Source organism: Schistocerca nitens, chromosome 8 (genome assembly GCF_023898315.1).
Source record: "Schistocerca nitens isolate TAMUIC-IGC-003100 chromosome 8, iqSchNite1.1, whole genome shotgun sequence".
Classification (NCBI taxonomy): domain Eukaryota; kingdom Metazoa; phylum Arthropoda; class Insecta; order Orthoptera; family Acrididae; genus Schistocerca; species Schistocerca nitens.
Genome location: NC_064621.1, coordinates 238047904 through 238070761, shown reverse-complemented (window position 1 = coordinate 238070761; position 22858 = coordinate 238047904). Strand labels below are relative to the sequence as shown.

General features: G+C 38.9%; 1 protein-coding gene across 4 annotated transcripts in view; it reads right to left on the bottom strand.

The window, feature by feature from the left end:
* The window catches only part of LOC126199000 (multidrug resistance protein homolog 49-like), a 368814-nt gene that overhangs the window by 162980 nt on the left and 182976 nt on the right, over positions 1 to 22858 (bottom strand). For all 4 annotated transcript variants that reach the window (XM_049935679.1, XM_049935676.1, XM_049935680.1 and 1 more), the window contains exons 6-7: positions 1502 to 1602; positions 1213 to 1384 (exon numbers count right to left, since the gene is read on the bottom strand). In XM_049935679.1, coding sequence (XP_049791636.1) covers positions 1213 to 1384; positions 1502 to 1602 — 273 coding nt within the window. The remainder of the gene's footprint in view (positions 1 to 1212; positions 1385 to 1501; positions 1603 to 22858) is intronic.

Here is a 22858-nt window from a genome sequence, read left to right as displayed (position 1 = left end):
AAAATTTTATAACTTGTATGACAATAACATCCATTGTCAAAATACAATTGTAGAAATTAAAATTCTTAATTTTAAAAATCTGCAATAAAACATACAACAGAAGAAATAAACGCACTGCTAAATGAAGTAAAATATGACAGGCAAGAATTGCATACAACAAACAGACAGAATGAGAGAATATCTCAGAAAGTTGTTTAACTGTATTAAAGGAAAATCAGTTGACTAAATGAATAAATTATTAGACAGAATTTCTGGCTAGGGGGTGAAATATGTAGTACTGTAGTGAGGGTCTATGCTCGTCTTTGCTATAGGTGGGTCCCTCTCATCCTGGTGTCCAAGTGAGCTGTCCTATCTTTTTAATTCTTGTCAACATAAGATGAAAATTAGTTCCAAGAGAGATGAACTTTTGATTCTTTCAAGTATCTATCAATAGTACTATACAGTGCTGCCCAGAAATTCTGTTTCATAACTTACTGATATTAGCTTGTACACATCAAGAAGAATTTGTTCAATTTCAGTGATTTCCATGTGATGATGTGTTATACACAATATGTCTGCTGACATTCCACCTAGGCTTTTGTTTTCATGGATGTATATAAAAAGCTCATTTTTGCTACAATGGGGCTTATAGTTTGATGAAAGAAAATAAATGCAGGTTTTTTGTATCTGTGGGCTTTGTCCAGGCTGCAATATTTTATTTTGCTAGTAGCTATTTCAGTTGTACCTGTGTTCATTCTGCAGCTCTGTCTTTCAGATGATCTTACCCTAAAAACATCTGTAAACACCTTGGATATCAATTAGTTAGGACTGCACGCTTGTGGCAATTAACTATTGAAGTAATCTCTACCCAAACGTATTCAGATGCAATCCATATCATGTATGATGAGACCAAATGGTGGGCAATACACACCCATGTATGAATGTCTTTCTCCCATAAGTGATTTTCTAAGCTCTGCATAAACATTTTCATAGACTGCTTCATCCAGAACTTATCCTATGCTCAAAGAGTGACATGAATTAGAGCATATTTTCTCACTGAATCATGTTCTCAAAGATTTGTTTTCAGAAACATACAAAAAATAAAAGGAAAACATACTGCTTTAATAATAACTTTATGAAATTAGAGTGTGAAATGAACAGAAAAATGGTATAAATTCAGGTGCTCAATTCAAAGTTATTATCAAATTATTGTGATGCTGTACCATATTTTACCTTTGCAACAACAGATGTAGCAATAACAATTATTGGAGCACAGCTGAAAATCACAAGAGTCAATTTCCAGCCATGTAAGAATGACATCACAACTGAGGCAACAAAGGACATCAGTAAGTAAACGAACATGCCAAGTTTCTCACCAGTTCCATCCTGAATCTTATCCAAGTCCCTGCAATAAGTTAATATTTAGTGTATTTAATAAATAATACAAGCCCTGTGTATTTATGTTAATGTCAAATTGCATAAGAAATTATTATTTCTGCTGCAAATTTTCCTTCATACTCACCCTGTTATTCGACTGGCAAACGATGCTGCATTAGTTGTGTCAAACCATGCCATATCTTGTCGCATAACTGACCGCAGAAAAAGGGCCCTGATTCTTTGAATCTGTGAAACAAGAAATAAGCATTTTTATGGGGTTAAGTGAAAAGCATCACACACACACACACACACAAATCATTTAACTTTATTGTTGTTATTGTTGTTGTGGTGGTGGTGGTGGTGGTGGTGCCTGCTCTTTAGTCCAAAGACTGGTGCGCAGCTCTCTGCTAGTCTATCTCATACAAACCTATCCAGTACAATTTTTTACACACACCCTCATCCCCACACATCTCTCCATTATCAAACTGATGAACTGATTCAATTCAGTACCTCCTTATCTAATCTGCAGCATTATTCTGTAACACCACTTTTCGTAAGCTTCTATTCTGTTCTGGTCTGAATTGTTTATCATCGATATTTCACACCTGCTCAATGGTATATTCCAAACATATACCTTCAGAAAAGTACTTGTTAATATTGATATTTATATTTTATGGTGACAAATTCCCCTTTTTCAGATATGCTTTTCTTACTATTGCCATTCTGCATTACACATACTCTCTACTTTGACTATCATTTTGTGAAAATCGCAAAACTTTGTAAATCTCTTCCATTACTTTCAGTGTCTCATTTCCTAATCTAATTCCCTCATAATCACCTAATTTAATTCAACATGTACTATTACTCCTGATTTACTCCTGTTGATTATTATCTTATAGCCTCTTTGCAATGTGTTATCCATTTCATTCAGCTGCTCTTTTGTTGTTTCTGACAGAATTGCAATGTCATCAACAAGCCTCAAAGTTTTCATTTCTTTGTTCTGAATATTGATTCCCTTTTCAAATTTCACGTTGGTTTCTGTTAATGCTTGCTCAGTGTAAATATTGAGTAATATCAGGGATAGGCTATGATCACATCTCACTCCCTTCTTGACCAATGAGTTCCTCTCATGTACTCCAACTCTTTACAACTGCAGTCTGGTTTCTGCACATGCTGTAAATAACCTTTCATTCCTTGTATTTTACCCCTGCTACCTTCAGAATTTCAACAAGTGTTATCATTTTCAAAAGCTCTCTCTAAATTTATAAATGCTGCAAATGTAGATTTGCCTTTCTTTAACCTGACTCCTAAGATAAGTCATAGGGTCAGTGTTACCCTGCACATTGATACATTTCTCCAGGATCAAACTTACCTTCCACAAGATCAGCTTCTACCAATTTTTTTCATTCTTCTCTAAATAATTTTTGCCAGTGAGTTTTGTTAAACTTATAGTTCTGCAATATTCACACCTCTCAACACCTACCGTCTTTAGAATTAGAATAGGTACATTCTTCTTGATGTCTGACAGTATGTCATCTGTCTCGTATATCTTGCACAACAGATGGAACAGTTTTGTCATGACTGGCTCTCCCAAGTATCTCAGTAATTATGAGGAGCCTTGTCTGAATCAGGCAACTTGTTTAACTATAGTCATTCAGAGCTCTGTCAAATTATTCTTGTAATATCACACCTTCCTTTTTATTTTCAACTCTCTTCTTTCCTTGCTATAATATTGTATTCATGTTTGAGATATATGAAAGGAGGATTTTTAGTTGCAACAGTTTTACTTCTTAAATACATATGTTCTCTCTCTCTCTCTCTCTCTCTCTCTCCCCCCCCCCCCTCTCTCTCTCTCTCTCTCACACACACACACACACACAAACACACATTTCCATAGTACAGGCGAAATAATTAATTAAAATACTAGGTACTCAATTATCAAAACTTTGTTATTCATTGTTGTGTAGTTTTTTTAATTACTGACAACAATAATATAAATAATTCATCAGGAAAAATTCTCTTTATGGAAACATTAAAGTTCAACTATACATACAACTGCAAAAATGTGGAGTATTCTGTGAGCAACTAGTTGTTTGTTTCTAAATGGAGTTAGCTCCTTTGAAAGCTTCATTCTCCACTTCACAACAAACATTTTACTTTTTACAAAAATATCATATTTCAAAAGTTATTCATATTCGAAATATTTTCCTTTTCAGAATGTTCCAATTTTAACTTGTGGTTATTTCCCAAATTCAGTGACATAGTTTTGTAGCACTGATTTTTCTAATTACAAAAATACCTACTTTCATAAAATGAATTCAAGTTTGTTAATTACTCAGTCTGTAAGAATTTCACTTTCTTAAAACTTTTGGTGAACTCTGGGAATTCCTATGTACATAAAAAATCATCTTTATAAAACAGTACCTATAATTTTGTCATTTTCTAATCCAGTTCATTGCTTTTTTCTTGATTGCTTCTTTTAATTGTCCAGATTTTTATGTTAATACACAAAATGTAATAAGAAACTGTGATTTGTAATATTATTTGCATCTATAAATAGGTGCATTATACAATGATTCAGTCAGTCTGTGGTTGGACTCAAAATGTCAACAACATGTAGTCAGTTTGTAACTATAGATGTGGGTCAGTCTGCAGTGAGCATCCAAGTTGTATAGATATTATGTGCTAGTGGTCCATGCCTAGCTGTGAAGAAAGCACAGTTACAACGATATATACGTGAATAATCCACACCACTGAGTAATCCATGCACACTAATTTTAAGGGAGGAAAAAAAAGAAATATTGGCTTTAATTTACGTTTTAATTTACGTTTTTTTCATCACCATAACGCTACAAGCTGGTGGTTCAACTTCTGTGAGACTGACTGAATCTGACAGGTAGACAGTGAGCTGGCGTAAAAATTTGTTGGGGCGGCCAGCTGTCACATGGACTGTGAAAGGCAAGCTGAGTGCAAGTTAAGGCAGCTAGCAAGCCACAAGACCCAGCTATCAGTTGGGTTTTCCTAGACAGAAAGAGGAGTGTATTCCAGAAGCATGGTCACAGGATATATTGTCGCTAACATAATTTAAATGAAAATACGTAAAATTCATTACAAGAATGAAAGGGAAAACCAATGACAGTTTTGGACCAGCAGATATGGGACAAGCTCATTGAATATAATTCTGTCTGATGCTTCAATAGTTAGAAAGTTATTAACATTACTACCATTGCATTAACATTATTATCATTATTGTTTACAATACATTGTAACAACTGAACCCATCATGAAAGTCACACTTGTGACATACCAGATGAAAGAGGATAATGCCTGAAATATAATGAATAGAGTATTTTTCTAATTAAACAAATATAAAAAAATGTTATAAACAATTTAGTCTATTTATGTAAATACTGCTGTAACTATGGAATCCTCCGCAGAGACGCAAATGATCTTATCAGCAAAAGTTTTCTTCTTCAATATTCCAATAACTTTCATTGTGTATCTCATTGTAGTTGTGAATTATAAAATAGGTCAAGTTAGTGCTCTGGTTAGAGTGACAGATGTGGCAATTTATATATTTGAGATGTGTTTAAAATTGTTGAAATAATTAATATGTGAGTTAAGAGGTTGAAAATGTCTTCAAAGATTTATAAATGTTTTATCATAAGTATTTATATGAAATTATTATGAAAATTATGAATGATGATCAGGGTGAAAGTACCTGCAATGAACTGATGAGTGGTCATGTTACCGAACCTTCAAATAAGTGTGCAGGACAGAGTTAATTGTCTTTGTCTGGCATCTTACATCTGGACATGTGGTTAGGTATTTTCATTTTGGTTTTGTCTGGAGTTAGTAAAGTTATGAGTGCTGTGTATGCCACAAATGTTATTCTTGTGTAGTGGGACATGTAGTTTATTATATAGCGCATGGGTGTAAATGCTGTGTCTGCAGAAGGTAATTCGAAATTTTGCACTGCTGATAGATGCTGATTTTATTTAATGAGTTATTTGTATGTGGCCACCATTCGCTTATGCTGTGCTTCTCTGAAAAATAAAAGCAGTTTATTTCAAAGCTAAAATCGATCTATTTTGAGCAATATTATTAATCTCTGGGATTGATGAGAGAGTTAATGGCTGTATATTGCCCACATTCTGGCAGAACCTGCGATGAAGCAAGCTGGGATATTTTTACTTCCCCTCTTGTTTTGCCATCTGCCTCCTTTAAATTCATTTTTTTTCAATTTTAACTGATTATCATTAACATATCTGACTATAATCTGCACTTTCATATAAGAGAAAGGTTGGCCCTGAGTTTTAAAGAATATAATACCAGATCTAATTTTGTGCTTAGTTTTATGTATCTGAGTGATTTTCCAATTTATTTTGACTATTCCTAGTTAATACTGTTACTATAGGGTGAAATCAGTAATTGTTTCGTAGCTTTAATTCTATTGTTGATGAATAAACAGATATGAATTCTATACTAATTATAAACATTTGGAAGACAAAATACTAGTACTTAAAGTATCTATTTGACTCTACTTAAAAACATGTTAACAAAATGTGCCCTTCATTAATTTCAAAGTAACTAACAGTTTTGTCAAAAGTATTGTTTACATAACCATATTTGTTAATTTCATCACTTAAACAAATAATTTGGCTTAACCCTTTTAGTAGAAGAAACTGTTAAAAAGATTCAATTTTTCAATGTATTCAGTTAATTTAATGAGTTAAGTTTTAATTGTAATTTCTGTAAATTAAACTTCAAACAATGTGTAGTTTCAGCACCTATTATTGTGATGATATATAAGGGCCCTAATTTTGGTCATGGGGTATGTGTGTTAAAACAGTGACAGTGTCTGCTCCATACGTACCTCTCTATTCATCAAGAACTGTGAAATTTGTGGTTAGGTTTCACTGCTCATAGATGTTCAACAGTAAACTATTGTAGCAGTATGTGGATGTTCATCTGAAAACTATTAATGAGGCTTATCGAAAGTTAAACAATAATGTCCCCCCTCATGAACCATGGACCTTGCTGCTGGTGGGGAGGCTTGCGTGCCTCAGCGATACAGGTGGCCGTACCGTAGGTGCAACCACAACAGAGGGGTGTCTGTTGAGATGCCAGACAAACGTGTGGTTCCTGAAGAGGGGCAGCAGCCTTGTCAGTAGTTGCAGGGGTAACAGTCTGGATGATTGACTGATCTGGCCTTGTAACACTAACCAAAACGGTCTTGCTGTGCTGGTACTGCGAACAGCTGAAAGCAAGGGGAAACTACGGCCGTAATTTTTCCCGAGGGCATGCAGCTTTACTGTATGGTTAAATGATGATGGTGTCCTCCTGGGTAAAATATTCAGGAGGTAAAATAGTCCCCCATTTGGATCTCCGGGCAGGGACTACTCAAGAGGACGTCGTTATCAGGAGAAAAAAAACTGGCATTCTACGGATCGGAGCGTGGAATGTCAGATCCCTTAATTGGGCAGATAGGTTAGAAAATTTAAAAAGGGAAATGGATAGGTTAAAGTTAGATATAGGGGGAATTAGTGAAGTTCGGTGGCAGGAGGAACAAGACTTTTGGTCAGGTGAATACAGGGTTATAAATACAAAATCAAATAGGGGTAATGCAGGAGTAGGTTTAATAATGAATAAAAAAAATAGGAGTGTGGGTAAGCTACTACAAACAGCATAGTGAATGCATTATTGTGGCCAAGATAGACACAAAGCCCACGCCTACTACAGTAGTACAAGTTTATATGCCAACTAGCTCTGCAGATGATGAAGAAATTGATGAAATGTATGATGAAATAAAAGAAATTATTCAGGTAGTGAAGGGAGATGAAAATTTAATAGTCATGGGTGACTGGAATTCAAGAGTAGGAAAAGGGAGAGAAGGCAACATAGTATGTGAATATGGACTGGTGGTAAGAAATGAAAGAGAAAGCCGTCTGGTAGAATTTTGCACAGAGCATAACTTAATCATAGCTAACACTCGGTTCAAGAATCATAAAAGAAGGTTGTATACATGGAAGAATCCTGGAGATAGTAGAAGGTATCAGATAGATTATATAATAGTAAGACAGAGATTTAGAAACCAGGTTTTAAATTGTAAGACATTCCCAGGGGCAGATGTGGACTCTGACCACAATCTATTGGTTCTGAACTGTAGATTAAAACTGAAGAAACTGCAAAAAGGTGGGAATTTAAGGAGATGGGACCTGGATAAACTGACTAAACCAGAGGCTGTACAGAGTATTAGGGAGAGCATAAGGAAACGATTGACAGGAATGGGGGAAAGAAATACAGTAGAAGAAGAATGGGTAGCTCTGAGGGATAAAGTAGTAAAGCCAGCAGACGATCAAGTATGTAAAAAGATGAGGGCTAGTAGAAATCCTTGGGTAACAGAAGAAATATTGAATTTAATTGTTGAAAGGAGAAAATATAAAAATGCAGTAAATGAGGCAGGCAAAAAGGAATACAAACGTCTCAAAAATGAGATCGACAGGGAGTGCAAAATGGCTAAGCAGGGACGGCTAGAGGCCAAATGTAAGGATGTAGAGGCTTATCTCACTAGGGGTAAGATAGATATTGCCTACAGGAAAATTAAAGAGATCTTTGGTGAAAAGAGAACCAGTTGTATGAATATCAAGAGCTCAGATAGAAACCCAGTTCTAAGCAAAGAAGGGAAAGCAGAAAGGTGGAAGGAGTATGTAGAGGGTCTATACAAGGGCGATGTACTTGAGGACAATATTATGGAAATGGAAGAGGATGTAGATGAAGATGAAATGGGAAATATGACACTGCGCGAAGAGTTTGACAGAGCACTGAGTCGAAACAAGGCCCGGGAGTAGACAACATTCCATTAGAACTACTGACGGCCCTGGGAGAGCCAGTCATGACTAAACTCTACCATATGGTGAGCAAGATGTATGAGACAGGCGAAATACCCTCAGACTTCAAGAAGAATACAATAATTCCAATCCCAAAGAAAGCAGGTGTTGACAGATGTGAAAATTACTGAACTATCAGTTTAATAAGTCACAGCTGCATAATACTTAAATGAATTCTTTACACACGTATGGAAAAACTTGTAGTAGCCAACCTCGGGGAAGATCGGTTTGGATTCCATAGAAATGTTGGAACACGTGAGGCAATACTGACCTTACGACTTATCTTAGAAGAAAGACTAAGGAAAGGTAAACCTACGTTTCTAGCATTTGTAAACTTAGAGAAAGCCTTTGACAATGTTGACTGGAATACTCTCTTTCAAATTCTAAAGGTGGCAGGGGTGAAACACAGGGAGTAAAAGGCTATTTACAATTTGTACAGAAACCAGATGGCAGTTATAAGAGTCAAGGGGCATGAAAGGGAAGCACTGGTTGGGAAGGGAGTGAGACAGGGTTGTAGCCTCTCCCCAATGTTATTCAATCTGTATATTGAGCAAGCAGTAAAGGAAACAAAAGAAAAATTCGGAGTAGGTATTAAAATCCATGAAGAAGAAATAAAAACTTTGAGGTTCGTCGATGACATTGTAATTCTGTCAGATACAGCAAAGGACCTGGAAGAGCAGCTGAACGGAATGGACAGTGTCTTGAAAGGAGGATATAAGATGAACATCAACAAAAGCAAAACAAGGATAATGGAATGTAGTCGAATTAAGTCGGGTGATGCTGACGGAATTAGATTAGGAAATGAGACACTTAAAGTAGTAAAGGAGTTTTGCTATTTGTGGAGCAAAATAACTGATGATGGTCAAAGTAGAGAGTATATAAAATGTAGACTGACAATGGCAAGGAAAGCGTTTCTGAAGAAGAGTATTGTGTTAACATCGAGTATAGATTTAAGTGTATTTGTATGGAGTGTAGCCATGTATGGAAGTGAAACATGGACGATAAATAGTTTGGACAAGAAGAGAATAGAAGCTTTTGAAATGTGGTGCTACAGAAGAATGCTGAAGATTAGATGGGTAGATCAAATTACTAATGTGGAGGTATTGAATAGGATTGGGGAGAATAGGAGTTTGTGGCATTACTTGACAAGAAGAAGGGACCAGTTGGTAGGACATATTTCTGAGGCATCAAGGGATCACAAATTTAGCATTGGATGGCAGTGTGGAGGGTAAAATTGTAGAGGGAGACCAAGAGATGAATACACTAAGCAGATTTAAAAGGATGTAGGCTGCAGTAAGTACTGGGAGACGAAGAAGCTTGTACTGGATAGAGTAGCATGGAGAGCTGCATCAAACCAGTCTCAGGACTGATAACAACAACAACAACAACAACAACAAACAATAGTGCATATATAACTGTGTATTATTGGAAGTTGTGTAAAGTGAAAGTAAAAGACTGTGAAATGCTACTGTGCACCTGTTGGTTACATCATTTACAGTAGATAGTACTGCACATCCACCCTCTATTTTTTCAGCCAGTACATCGATACCAAGGACAATAAACGAAGAGATAAACAAAGTAGATGAACTGCTTCAAACTTACAACTGTGTTGTAACTGTTTGTATCAAGGTATACATAACCTGTGGAGTAGGAGTGAGAATTCAGGCAGAAACATCATAGAATTATTGTTGTCGAAGCAATCTTCCCATAGATCATTGTCCTTGGTTTCATCCAATGAATTTGTGACAACATATTTTTTTAATGAGTTTTCCACCAGTGGTAGGCAAGTGGAATTCAATGCACATTTCACCCACCCACAAATCTGGGACAAATCTGTCCACTTGATTTTACCACTCAGTATGAACTTGCGGTTTTCATTGGCCATACATAGCATATATCCCTGTTCAAGTGCATCTTTGAAAGTCAGTTTTATACACATATCTAGTGGCTGTAGGATGGATGTTAGGCCTCCAGCAATAACGACCAAATCAGTTTTCCATTTTTGTAACTTGTATCACACTTGTATGTCTGCGGAAGCTGTCCAGGATCAACACCTTACATAAATTCAGTAATGCAAGAGGGCAACATTTCAAAACAAGTCACCCAGTCAATCACAAGGTCATTGTCAATCCACCTTTCCAGATTTGTTCTAACCAGTATGCCTTTCACTGATATTTTCAAAATAGTTTTCCTTTTATGTATGAGGCTTGTTTTTTAAGTAAGTACCATTTTGAAATTAAAAAAAAAAGACATGCTAAGATATCTCAATAATTTTATTTTTACATAAAATCCTGTACCTTAATCTACTTTTCTACATAATTTCCATCAATATTAAGGCACGTGTCATAAAGTTGTACCAGTTTTTGAATACCCTACTCATAGAAGATCCCCCATGAACCATGGACCTTGCCGTTGGTGGGGAGGCTTGCGTGCCTCAGCGATACAGATGGCCGTACCGTACGTGCAACCACAACGGAGGGGTAACTGTTGAGAGGCCAGACAAACATGTGGTTCCTTAAGAGGGGCAGCAGCCTTTTCAGTAGTTGCAGGGGCAACAGTCTGGATGATTGACTGATCTGGCCTTGTAACATTAACAAAAACGGCCTTGCTGTGCTGGTACTGCGAACGGCTGAAAGCAAGGGGAAACTACAGCCGTAATTTTTCCCGAGGGCATGCAGCTTTACTGTATGATTAAATGATGATGGCGTCCTCTTGGGTAAAATATTCCAGAGGTAAAATAGTCCCCCATTCGGATCTCTGGGCGGGGACTACTCAAGAAGACGTCGTTATCAGGAGAAAGAAAACTGGCAGTCTACGGATCGGAGCGCGGAATGTCAGATCCCTTAATCGGGCAGGTAGGTTAGAAAATTTAAAAAGGGAAATGGATAGGTTAAAGTTAGATATAGTGGGAATTAGTGAAGTTCGGTGGCAGGAGGAACAAGACTTTTGGTCAGGTGATTACAGGTTTATAAATACAAAATCAAATAGGGGTAATGCAGGAGTAGGTTTAATAATGAATAAAAAAAATAGGAGTGCGGGTTAGCTACTACAAACAGCATAGTGAACGCATTATTGTGGCCAAGATAGACACAAAGCCCAAGCCTACTACAGTAGTACAAGTTTATATGCCAACTATCTCTGCAGATGATGAAGAAATTGATGAAATGTATGACGAGATAAAAGAAATTATTCAGGTAGTGAAGGGAGACGAAAATTTAATAGTCATAGGTGACTGGAATTCGTCAGTAGGAAAAGGGAGGGAACGAAACATAGTAGGTGAATATGGATTGGGGAAAAGAAATGAAAGAGGAAGCCGCCTTGTAGAATTTTGCACAGAGCATAACTTAATCATTAACACTTGGTTCAAGAATCATAAAAGAAGGTTGTATACCTGGAAGAATCCTGGAGATACTAAAAGGTATCAGATAGATTATATGATGGTAAGACAGAGATTTAGGAACCAGGTTTTGAATTGTAAGACATTTCCAGGGGCAGATGTGGATTCTGACCACAATCTATTGGTTATGAACTGCAGATTGAAACTGAAGAAACTGCAAAAAGGTGGGAATTTAAGGAGATGGGACCTGGATAAACTGAAAGAACCATAGGTTGTAGAGAGTTTCAGGGAGAGCATAAGGGGACAATTGACAGGAATGGGGGAAAGAAATACAGTAGAAGAAGAATGGGTAGCTCTGAGGGATGCAGTAGCGAAGGCAGCAGAGGATCAAGTAGGTAAAAAGACGAGGGCTAATAGAAATCCTTGGGTAACAGAAGAAATATTGAATTTAATTGATGAAAGGAGAAAATTTAAAAATGCAGTAAATGAAGTAGGCAAAAAGGAATACAAACGTCTCAAAAATGAGATCAACAGGAAGTGCAAAATGGCTAAGCAGGGATGGCTAGAGGACAAATGTAAGGATGTAGAGGCTTGTCTCACTAGGGGTAAGATAGATACTGCCTACAGGAAAATTAAAGAGACCTTTGGAGAGAAGAGAACCACTTGTATGAATATCAAGAGCTCAGATGGCAACCCAGTTCTAAGCAAAGAAGGGAAGGCAGAAAGGTGGAAGGAGTATATAGAGGGTTTATACAAGGGCGATGTACTTGAGGACAATATTATGGAAATGGAAGAGGATGTAGATGAAGATGAAATGGGAGATGAGATACTGCGTGAAGAGTTTGACAGAGCACTGAAAGACCTGAGTCGAAACAAGGCCTCGGGAGTAGACAACATTCCATTAGAACTACTGATGGCCTTCTGAGAGCCAGTCATGACAAAACTCTACCATCTGGTGAGCAAGATGTATGAGACAGGCGAAATACCCACAGACTTAAAGAAGAATATAATAATTCCAATCCCAAAGAAAGCAGGTGTTGACAGATGTGAAAATTACCGAACTATCAGTTTGATAAGTCACAGCTGCAAAATACTAAAGCGAATTCTTTACAGACGAATGGAAAAACTGTTAGAAGCGGACCTCGGGGAAGATCAGTTTGGATTCCGTAGAAATGTTGGAACACATGAGGCAATACTAACCTTACGACTTATCTTAGAAGAAAGATTAAGAAAAGGCAAACCTACGTTTCTAGCATTTGTAGACTTAGAGAAAGCTTTTGACAACGTTAACTGGAATACTCTCTTTCAAATTCTGAAGGTGGCAGGGGTAAAATACAGGGAACGAAAGGCTATTTACAATTTGTACAGAAACCAGATGGCAGTTATAAGAGTCGAGGGACATGAAAGGGAAGCAGTGGTTGGGAAAGGAGTGAGACAGGGTTGTAGCCTCTCCCCGATGTTATTCAATCTGTATATTGAGCAAGCAGTAAAGTAAACAAAAGAAAAATTCGGAGTACGTATTAAAATTCATGGAGAAGAAGTAAAAACTTTGAGGTTCGCCGATGACATTGTAATTCTGTCAGAGACAGCAAAGGACTTGGAAGAGCAGTTGAACGGAATGGACAGTGTCTTGAAAGGAGGATATAAGATGAACATCAACAAAAGCAAAACGAGGATAATGGAATGTAGTCAAATTAAATCGGGTGATGCTGAGGGGATTAGATTAGGAAATGAGACACTTAAAGTAGTAAAGGAGTTTTGCTATTTAGGGAGTAAAATAACTGATGATGGTCGAAGTAGAGAGTATATAAAATGTAGACTGGCAATGGCAAGGAAATCGTTTCTGAAGAAGAGAAATTTGTTGACATCGAGTATAGATTTAAATGTCAGGAAGTCGTTTCTGAAAGTATTTGTATGGAGTGTAGCCATGTATGGAAGTGAAATATGGATGATAACCAGTTTGGACAAGAAGAGAATAGAAGCTTTCGAAATGTGGTGCTACAGAAGAATGCTGAAGATAAGGTGGGTAGATCACGTAACTAATGAGGAGGTATTGAATAGGATTGGGGAGAAGAGAAGTTTGTGTCACAACGTGACTAGAAGAAGGGATCGGTTGGTAGGACATGTTTTGAGGCATCAAGGGATCACAAATTTAGCATTGGAGGGCAGCGTGGAGGGTAAAAATCGTAGAGGGAGACCAAGAGATGAATACACTAAGCAGATTCAGAAGGATGTATGTTGCAGTAGGTACTGGGAGATGAAGAAGCTTGCACAGGATAGAGTAGCATGGAGAGCTGCATCAAACCAGTCTCAGGACTGAAGACCACAACAACAACAACTCATAGAAGTCTGCCACCTGACTTGTTAACCACTGCATCACCACTGTTTTGACTTCATCATCACCCTGAAGATGCTGACTGCCCAGGTGTTTCTTCAAGTGCAGGAACAGATGATAGTCACTGGGCGCAAGATCGGGGCTGTACGGAGGATGATCTATAGTTTCCCATCGAAAAGATGTGATGAGATCTTTGGTCTGATTCACCACATGTGGAGGGGCACTGTCATTCAGCAAAACAATGCCCTTGCTCAACTTGCCACGTCTTTTGTTCTGAACTGAATGGCGCAGACTGTGCAATGTCTTACAGTAAGTTGCTGCATTGGCTGTCTCATTATGAGGCAAAAATTCCACAAGCAATATTCCTTTTCTGTCCCAAAAAACTGTGCACATGATTACTTAAACTTCACTTTTCTGGGTGAATGCGAATGCCACCATTCCATGGACTGTTGCTTTGATTCTGGTTTTCGGTACCCAATGTGCACACAATTTTCAGTAATTCAAGTTCTCGGTCACAATGCCATACAAAACACTACGAGAACCATTAGGAAAGTCATCCTGCAAGGATGAAATCATAAAGTGTCTGTTTTCTCTCAGCTTATTGTCCACTTCCTGCACCAAACTTTCATTAACGACCAAAGGACGCCCACTCCGTTGTTCATCATGCACATTTGTGTAGCCATCTTTAAATGCTCTCACCCACTTTCTTACCATTCCATCACTCACAATGTTTTCTCCGTAAACTGCTCAGAACTCATGATGAATATCAATCACTTTTAGGCCTTTAGCACTAAGAAATCTTATAACAGCCCGTACTTCACAGTTGGCGGGACTCACGATTATCAGAGGCATCTTAAACACTCAGTACACAACGTAAACAAGGAAGAATCAGACTGTAATGGCGTCAGTGTGTAGACAACAGATGTAGGTACCCAGTGCACATGCGCAGAACGCCGACCACAGCACTGTGGCTGCAGTGTGGCAAAATGGTACTTACTTAAAAAACATGCCTCATATCACATAAAGTGGTATCTTTCATCCATTGCCACTTATAGGTAACATACCTGTACACTTTTGCTTCTCATTGCTGCCAGTTAGTATCATGATGCTAGATTCCTCTTTCCTTTTCATGGCATTGTCAAGAAGCATCTCAAACTAGACAGGCATTTCATCCATGTTACCAATTTGTGATTGTATACAGGAATGTTTGCGGCATAAATTCATCACTTAGCGATGAAAATTCACAACTTCTACCCCGTAATTGCCAGGAAACCATTGAATGATGGTAGTTTTCCTCCAGAGGACTAATCCATTTCAATTGATAAATCTTGATATTCTTTGGCTAAAAATGCTCTGAGTTGGCACATTTCACTAGTCAACACACATCCATATTGTCATTCCTCGTCTACATAACCAAAGAGCCTTTTTTCAGGTCCAGATGCTTCACTTTTTGGCCACAAAAGTCCATTGATTACCATTCATTTCATGAGGCAACATTTTTTTTTGACACCAGCCACAAACATATCCCTTGCTCACACTGTACTTTCTTCCCCCTGCACAGTTTCCAACGTTCGCCTGCTTCTTCAATAATTTGAAATTTTTCCTTAGCTGTGTATAAGTGGAAATGAGAACTTGTAGCCATGATTAACAAGTAGATACATGTTCAATACTTCACTTTTAACATGTTACTGATGGGTCACAGATTGAGGCCACAACAACGCTTTAGTATAACAGGATCTATTGTTGGGGGCAGAGCAGTACCAGTCTTGTTACAATAAATCTATGCACCACAGTTTTCCTGCTTAAATTTGGGAAAAAAATGTGTGGATTATTAACACATACACGGCATAATAGAACAGTAACTGTGTCAGCTGAAGCTGAATGGCAAAAGTATCCAGTTCCTATGCAACAAACTTAAACTCATTCTGTTACCCAGATATAACTCAACAGTTAAAGTGCACAGAAAATATGTTGCCACTCCATCAAAACAATCTTACAGTTGGTTTAGGTGAAGTTCTGATCTGGGATAGATGAACTGTCTGAATTCATGAATACAAGCAGATCATTATATTACCTGTGTCAATAAATGTAAGAAGATTGCAAATAAATTTCTGCTGTATTGTGTTTATCATTTACCAACTGGTCATCAAATCAAATAATCACAAGCAGATGGTCAACAAAGAAAAATTTGCCAGACCTCCAGGCTAGAATCCAGATCAGTAATGTTTCAAGTTCATTTTTCTAGTATAGCCCTTTTACATATCCTTTCCACATTTCACCTTTTCCTTCTTTGTTTAATAGTGGCTTGCCGCCTGAGCTCCTCGTCTACCTCTTAAAATTTTTTGTAGCCAGTATCTATCTTTCACCTAATTATGCATGCTTCTACAGCATTGAAACTGTCCTCTAGCCATTTGTGCTTAGCCATATTGCACTTTTTGTCAATTTAATTTTTAGTTGAGAGAAAATATAAAAAAGCAACACAAGCATCTCAAAAATGAGATCAACAGAAAGTGCAAAATGGCTAAGCAGAAATGGCTAGAGGCCAAATGTAAGGATGCAGAAGCATATATCATGAGGGGTAGGGTAAGATAGATGCTGTCTACAGGAAAATTAAAGAGACCTTTGGATAAAAGAGAAACGCCTGTATGAATTTCAAGAGCTCACATGGGAAACCAGTCCTAAGCAAAGAAGGAAAAGCAGAAATGTGGAAGGATTATATAAAGCAGCTACACAGGGGGGTTGTGCTTGAGGGCAATATTATGGAAATGGAAGAGGACGTTGATGGAGATGGGACATGATACTGCATGAGGAATTTGACAGAGCACTGACAGACCTAAGTCAAAACAAGACCTTGGGAGGAGACAACATTCCATTAGAACTACTGATAGCATTGGGAGAGCCAGCCATGACAAAACTCTTCCATCTGGCGAGCAAGATGTATAAGACAGGTGAAATACCCTGAGACTTCAAGAAGAATATAGTTATTCCAATTCCAAAGAAAGCAGTCCACCACTCGTGGTCTAGTGGCTAGCATTGCTGCCTCTGGATCACGGGGTCCCGGGTTCAGTTCCCAGCTGGGTTGGGGATTTTCTCTGCCTGGGGACTGGGTGTTTGTGTTGTCATCATTTCAGCATCATCATCATCATTTGTGACCGTGACTAGATTGGACTGTGCAAAATTGGACTGTGTAAAAATTGGGACTTTGTACAGGCGTTGATGACCGCACAGTGGAGCGCCACACAAACCAAACATCACCAAAGAAAGCAGGTGCTGACAGGTGTGAAAACTACCAAATATCAGATTAATAAGTCACAGTTGCAAAATACTAACATGAATTCTTCACAGACAAATGGAAAAACTGGTAGAAGCCGACATCAGGGAGGACCAGTTTGGATTCCATAGAAACGGAGGAACACTCAAGGCAATTCTGACCCTAAGACTTACCTTACAAAATAGGTTAAGGAAAGGCAAACCTACATTTCTAGCATTTATAGACTTAGAGAAAACTTTTGATAATGTTGACTGGCATACTCTCTTTCAAATTCTGAAGGTGGCAGGGATAAAATACAGGGAGTGAATGGCTATCTACAATTTGTTCAGATACCAGATGCCAGTTATAAGAGTCGAGGGGCACAAAAGGAAAGCAGTGGTTGAGAAGGGAGTGAGATAGGGTTGTAGCCCATCCCTGAAGTTATTCAATCTATATACTGAGCAAGCAGCAAAGGAAACAAAAGAAAAATTTGGAGTAGGAATTAAAATCCAGGGAGAAGAAATAAAAATATTGAGGTTTGCTGATGATTTTGCAATTCTGTCAGAGACAACAAAGGACTTGGAAGAGCAGTTGGACAGAATGGACAGTGTCTTGAAAGGAGGATATAAGATGAACATCAATAAAAGCAAAACAAGGCTAATGAAATGTAGTCAAATTAAATCATGTGATGTGAGGGAATTAGATTTGGAAATGAGACATTTAAAGTAGTAGATGAGTTTTTCTATTTGGGCAGCAAAATAAATGATGATGGTTGAAGTAGAGAGGATATAAAATGTAGACTGGTGATGAAAAGGAAGAGAAATTTGATATAGATTAAAGTGTAAGGAAAGTATTTGTAAGGAGTGTAGCCATGTATGGAAGTGAAACATGGACAATAAACAATTTAGACAATAAGAGAATAGAAACTCTCAAAATGTGGTGCTATGGAATAATGCTGATGATTAGATGGGTATCTCATGTAACTAATGAGGAGGTACTGAACAGAATCAGGGAGAAGAGGAATTTGCGGCACAGCTTAACCAAAAGGAGGAATCAGTTGATAGGACACATTCTCAGACTCAAGGGTCACCAATTTAGTACTGGAGGGAAGTGTGCAAGAGAGGGGGGGGGGGCAAAATAGTAGAGGAAGACCAGAGATGAATACAGTAAACAGATTCAGAAAGATGTAGGTTGCAGTAGTTACTCAGAAATGAAGAAGGCTTGCACAGCATAGAGTAGCATGGAGAGCTGCACCAAACCAGTCTTTGGACTGAAGACCACAACAACAATAACAATTTTTATATCACTGTATTCACTTTCATCTGGATCCTTTACTGCATTTTCATATTTTCTCCTTTTGTCAATAAGTTTCAATTATTGATGTGTTATCCTAGGATTTCTACTAGGCCTTTTCTTTTCACCTAGCCACACGGGATTAGCCGAGTGGTCTAAGGCACTGCAGTCATGGACTGTGTGGCTGGTCCCGGTGGAGGTTCGAGTCCTCCCTCGGGCATGGGTGTGTGTGTTTGTCCTTAGGTTAATTTAGGTTAAGTAGTGTGTAAGCTTAGGGACTGATGACCTTAGCAGTTAAGTCCCTTAAGGTTTCACATACATTTGAACATTTTTTTCTTTTCACCTATTTGAGTCTCTGCTGCCTTCATTAGTTCATCTCTCAAGGCTACTCACTTGTCTTCTGTTGTATTCCCACTGTTTCAGTCAATCTGTGCCCAATGCTTCCACTGAAACTCTCAAAAGCCTCTGATTCTTTCAATTCATCAGTTCCCAGCTCCTTAATTTTCACCTTTTTGTCATTTCTTCAGTTTTAAAATCAGCAGTTCATAATCAATAAATTATTATCAAAGCCACATTGCCTCTGGAAATGCCTTACACTTTAAAATCAGTTTTTGAAATATCTGTCTGATCATAACATGGTGAATCTGAAATGTTACGTGTCTCTTTTTAACACCAAGTGTTAACAATGACTAAATTATGCTATTTTCAAAATTCTAGCAGGTGGCTACTCCTTTCATTCCTGTACACCAGTCCATGTCCTCCAACTCTTTCTCCTTCTCTTCCACTTGAAGTGGGAGTTGCACCCTAACACTTTAAATAAAAAACTGAATATACTTATTCATGCTGCTAGGATTCTCACTCAAAATACAAGCTGCTCATCATTGGTGACACTGTACCATGGTAGTATACAGTCAATACTAATGTATGGAACAGTATTTTTGGGGAATCTCACAACTTAAAAAAAATACAGAAAAAGATCATCATGGTGATAAAGAAAGCTATATTCACGGGTTCCTGCAGACCCCTTTTTGAAAGTCTGAAAATACTGCCTCATCTGAAACACTAATTTTAAAAAAAGGGAACACATTAAAAAAGAAAACATCTTTAGACCCTAAAGAAGACACATCAAGTTTCGGGCAGGCACAATTAAAAGACACTTGCATAAAGCTTTCAGTCACAGCCTACATTAGTAAAAGAGAGAGAGGCACACACACATAAACAAGCACACCTCCTGCACACATGACCGCAACTCCAGCATCTTGGGCCAGAATGCAATATCACATCAGAAGCAAGCAGCAATCTGGAAGGGTGGGGAAGGGGAAGGGAAAGGGATAGTAGTGTACAGGTGGGGAGAGAGAGGAATACAGAGTCTGGTGCAGTGTGCAGGGACTAGACTGCCAACAGGCACAGCATCAGGAGATTGTGGGACTGGGATGTGGGGGAAAAAGGAGCAAAAAAGGAGAGGAGCAGGAAAGATGGATGAATGTGTTGGCAGAGGGTTGCAAATTAACAGGGTGGGAGATGATGATGAGGAGGAGGTGATAGCACAGAGGGGGTGGAGGCGTCAGACATTGTTGGGTGGAGAATATGGGGACAGTATTTTACAGTAGGTTGGGGTCAGGATGATTACGGAAGTGGAGGATGTGTTGTAACGATAACTCCCATCTGCACAGTTCAGAATAGCTGGTGGTGGAGGTGAGGTCAGGTAGTGAAGCAGCCACTGAAATCAAGTGTGTTATGTTCAGCTGCATGTTGTACCACAGGTTGATCAACTTTGCTCTTGACCACAGTTTGGCAGTGGCCAGTCATCCTGGTGGACAGCTGGTTGATAGTCTTACCAATATAAAAAGCTATGCAATGATTGCAGGAGAGCTGGTAAGTGACATGGCTGCTTTTGCAGGTGGCCCAGCTCCTGATGGTGTAGGATAAACCTGTGACAGGACTGGAATAGGAAGAGCTGGGTGGGTGGATTGGACAGGTTTTGCACCTGGGTCTTCCACAGTGTATGATCCTTGTGGCAAGGGGTTGGGATTGGGAGTGGCACAGGGATGGTCTAGGATGTTGCAGAGGTTAGTAGCCACGGAATACCACTATAATAGGTGTGGGAATTATCTTTGGTATGATATCCCTCATTTCAGAGCATGATGATAGATAGTCAAAGCCCTAGTGAAGGATGTGACTCACACGTTTCAGTATGAGCTGGTACTGGTGATGAAGGGGCACTCCTTTGTGGCTGGCTCTTCCTGATGGTGGGAGGATTGGGGGTATCACGGGAAATGGCATGGGAGATCTATCTGTTTGTGGATTAGGTCTGGGAGATAGTGTCTGTGTGTGAAGTCCTTGGTGAGAGCCTCAGCATACTGGGCAAGGGAGTTTTTGTCACAGCAGATACACTGTCCCCAGGTAGCCAGGCTATTAGGGATGGATTTCTTGGTATGAAAGGGATGACAGCTGTCAAAATGCTGGTACTGTTGGTGGTTGGTGGGCTTAATGTGAACAGAGGTGTGGATGGAGTCATCAGAGAGGAGGAGGTCAACATCAAGAAAGGGTGGCATGCTGGGTAGATTAGGGCAACATCTACATCTACATCTACATCCATACTCCGCAAGCCACCTGACGGTGTGTGGCGGAGTGTACCTTGAGTACCTCTATCGGTTCTCTCTTGTATTCCAGTCTCGTATTGTTCGTGGAAAGAAGGATTGTTGGTATGCTTCTGTGTGGGCTCTAATCTCTCTGATTTTATCCTCATGGTCTCTTCGCGAGATATACATAGGAGGGAGCAATATACTGCTTGACTCTTCAGTGAAGGAATGTTCTCGAAACTTTAACAAAAGCCCGTATCGAGCTACTGAGCATCTCTCCTGCAGAGTCTTCCACTGGAGTTTATCTATCATCTCCGTAATGCTTTCGCGATTACTAAATGATCCTGTAATGAAGCGCGCTGCTCTCCATTGGATCTTCTCTATCTCTTCTATCAACCCTATCTGGTACGGATCCCATACTACTGAGCAGTATTCAAGCAGTGGGCAAACAAGCGTACTGTAACCTACTTCCTTTGTTTTCAGATTGCATTTCCTTAGGATTCTTCCAATGAATCTCAGTCTGGCATCTGCTTTACTGACGATCAACTTTATATGATCATATCATTTTAAATCACTCCTCATGCGTACTCCCAGATAATTTATGGAATTAACTGCTTCCAGTTGCTGACCTGCTATTTTGTAGCTAAATGATAAGGGATCTATCTTTCGATGAATTTGGAGCACATTACACTTGCCTACATTGAGATTCAATTGCCATTCCCTGCACCATGCGTCAATTTGCTGCAGATCCTCCTGCATTTCAGTACAATTTTCCATTGTTACAACCTCACGATAAACCACTGCATCATCTCCAAAAAGCCTCAGTGAACTTCTGATGTCATCCACAAGGTCATTTATGTATAATGTGAATAGCAACGGTCCTATGACACTACCCTGCGGCACACCTGAAATCACTCTTACTTCGGAAGATTTCTCTCCATTGAGAATGACATGCTGCGCTCTGTTATCTAGGAACTCTTCAATCCAATCACACAATTGGTCTGATAGTCCATATGCTCTTACTTTGTTCATTAAACGACTGTTGGGAACTGTATCGAACACCTTGCGGAAGTCAAGAAACACGGCATCCACCTGGGAACCCGTGTCTATGGCCCTCTGAGTCTCGTGGACGAATAGCGTGATCTGGGTTTCACACGACCGTCTTTTATGAAACCCATGCTTATTCCTACTGAGTAGATTTCTAGTCTCCAGAAAAGTCATTATACTCGAACATAATACGTGTTCCAAAATTCTACAACTGATCGATGTTAGATATATAGGTCTATAGTTCTGCACAACTGTTCGACGTCCCTTCTTGAAAACGGGGATGACCTGTGCCCTTTTCCAATCCTTTGGAACGCTATGCTCTTCTAGAAACCTACGGTACACCGCTGCAAGAAGGGGGCAAGTTCCTTCGGGTGCTCTGCGTAAAATCTAACTGGTATCCCATCAGGTCCAGTGGCCTTTCCTCTTTTGAGCAATTTTAATTGTTTCTCTATCCCTCTGTCGTCCATTTCAATATCCACCATTTTGTCATCTGTGCGACAATCTAGAGAAGGAACTACAGTGCAGTCTTCCTCTGTGAAACAGCTTTGGAAAAAGACATTTAGTATTTCGGCCTTTAGTCTGTCATCCTCTTTTTCAGTACCATTTTGGTCACAAAGTGTCTGGACATTTTGTTTTGATCCACCTACCGCTTTGACATAAGACCAAAATTTCTTAGGATTTTCTGCCAAGTCAGTACATAGAACTTTACTTTTGAATTCATTGAACGCCTTCCGCATAGCCCTCCTCACACTACATTTCGCTTCGCGT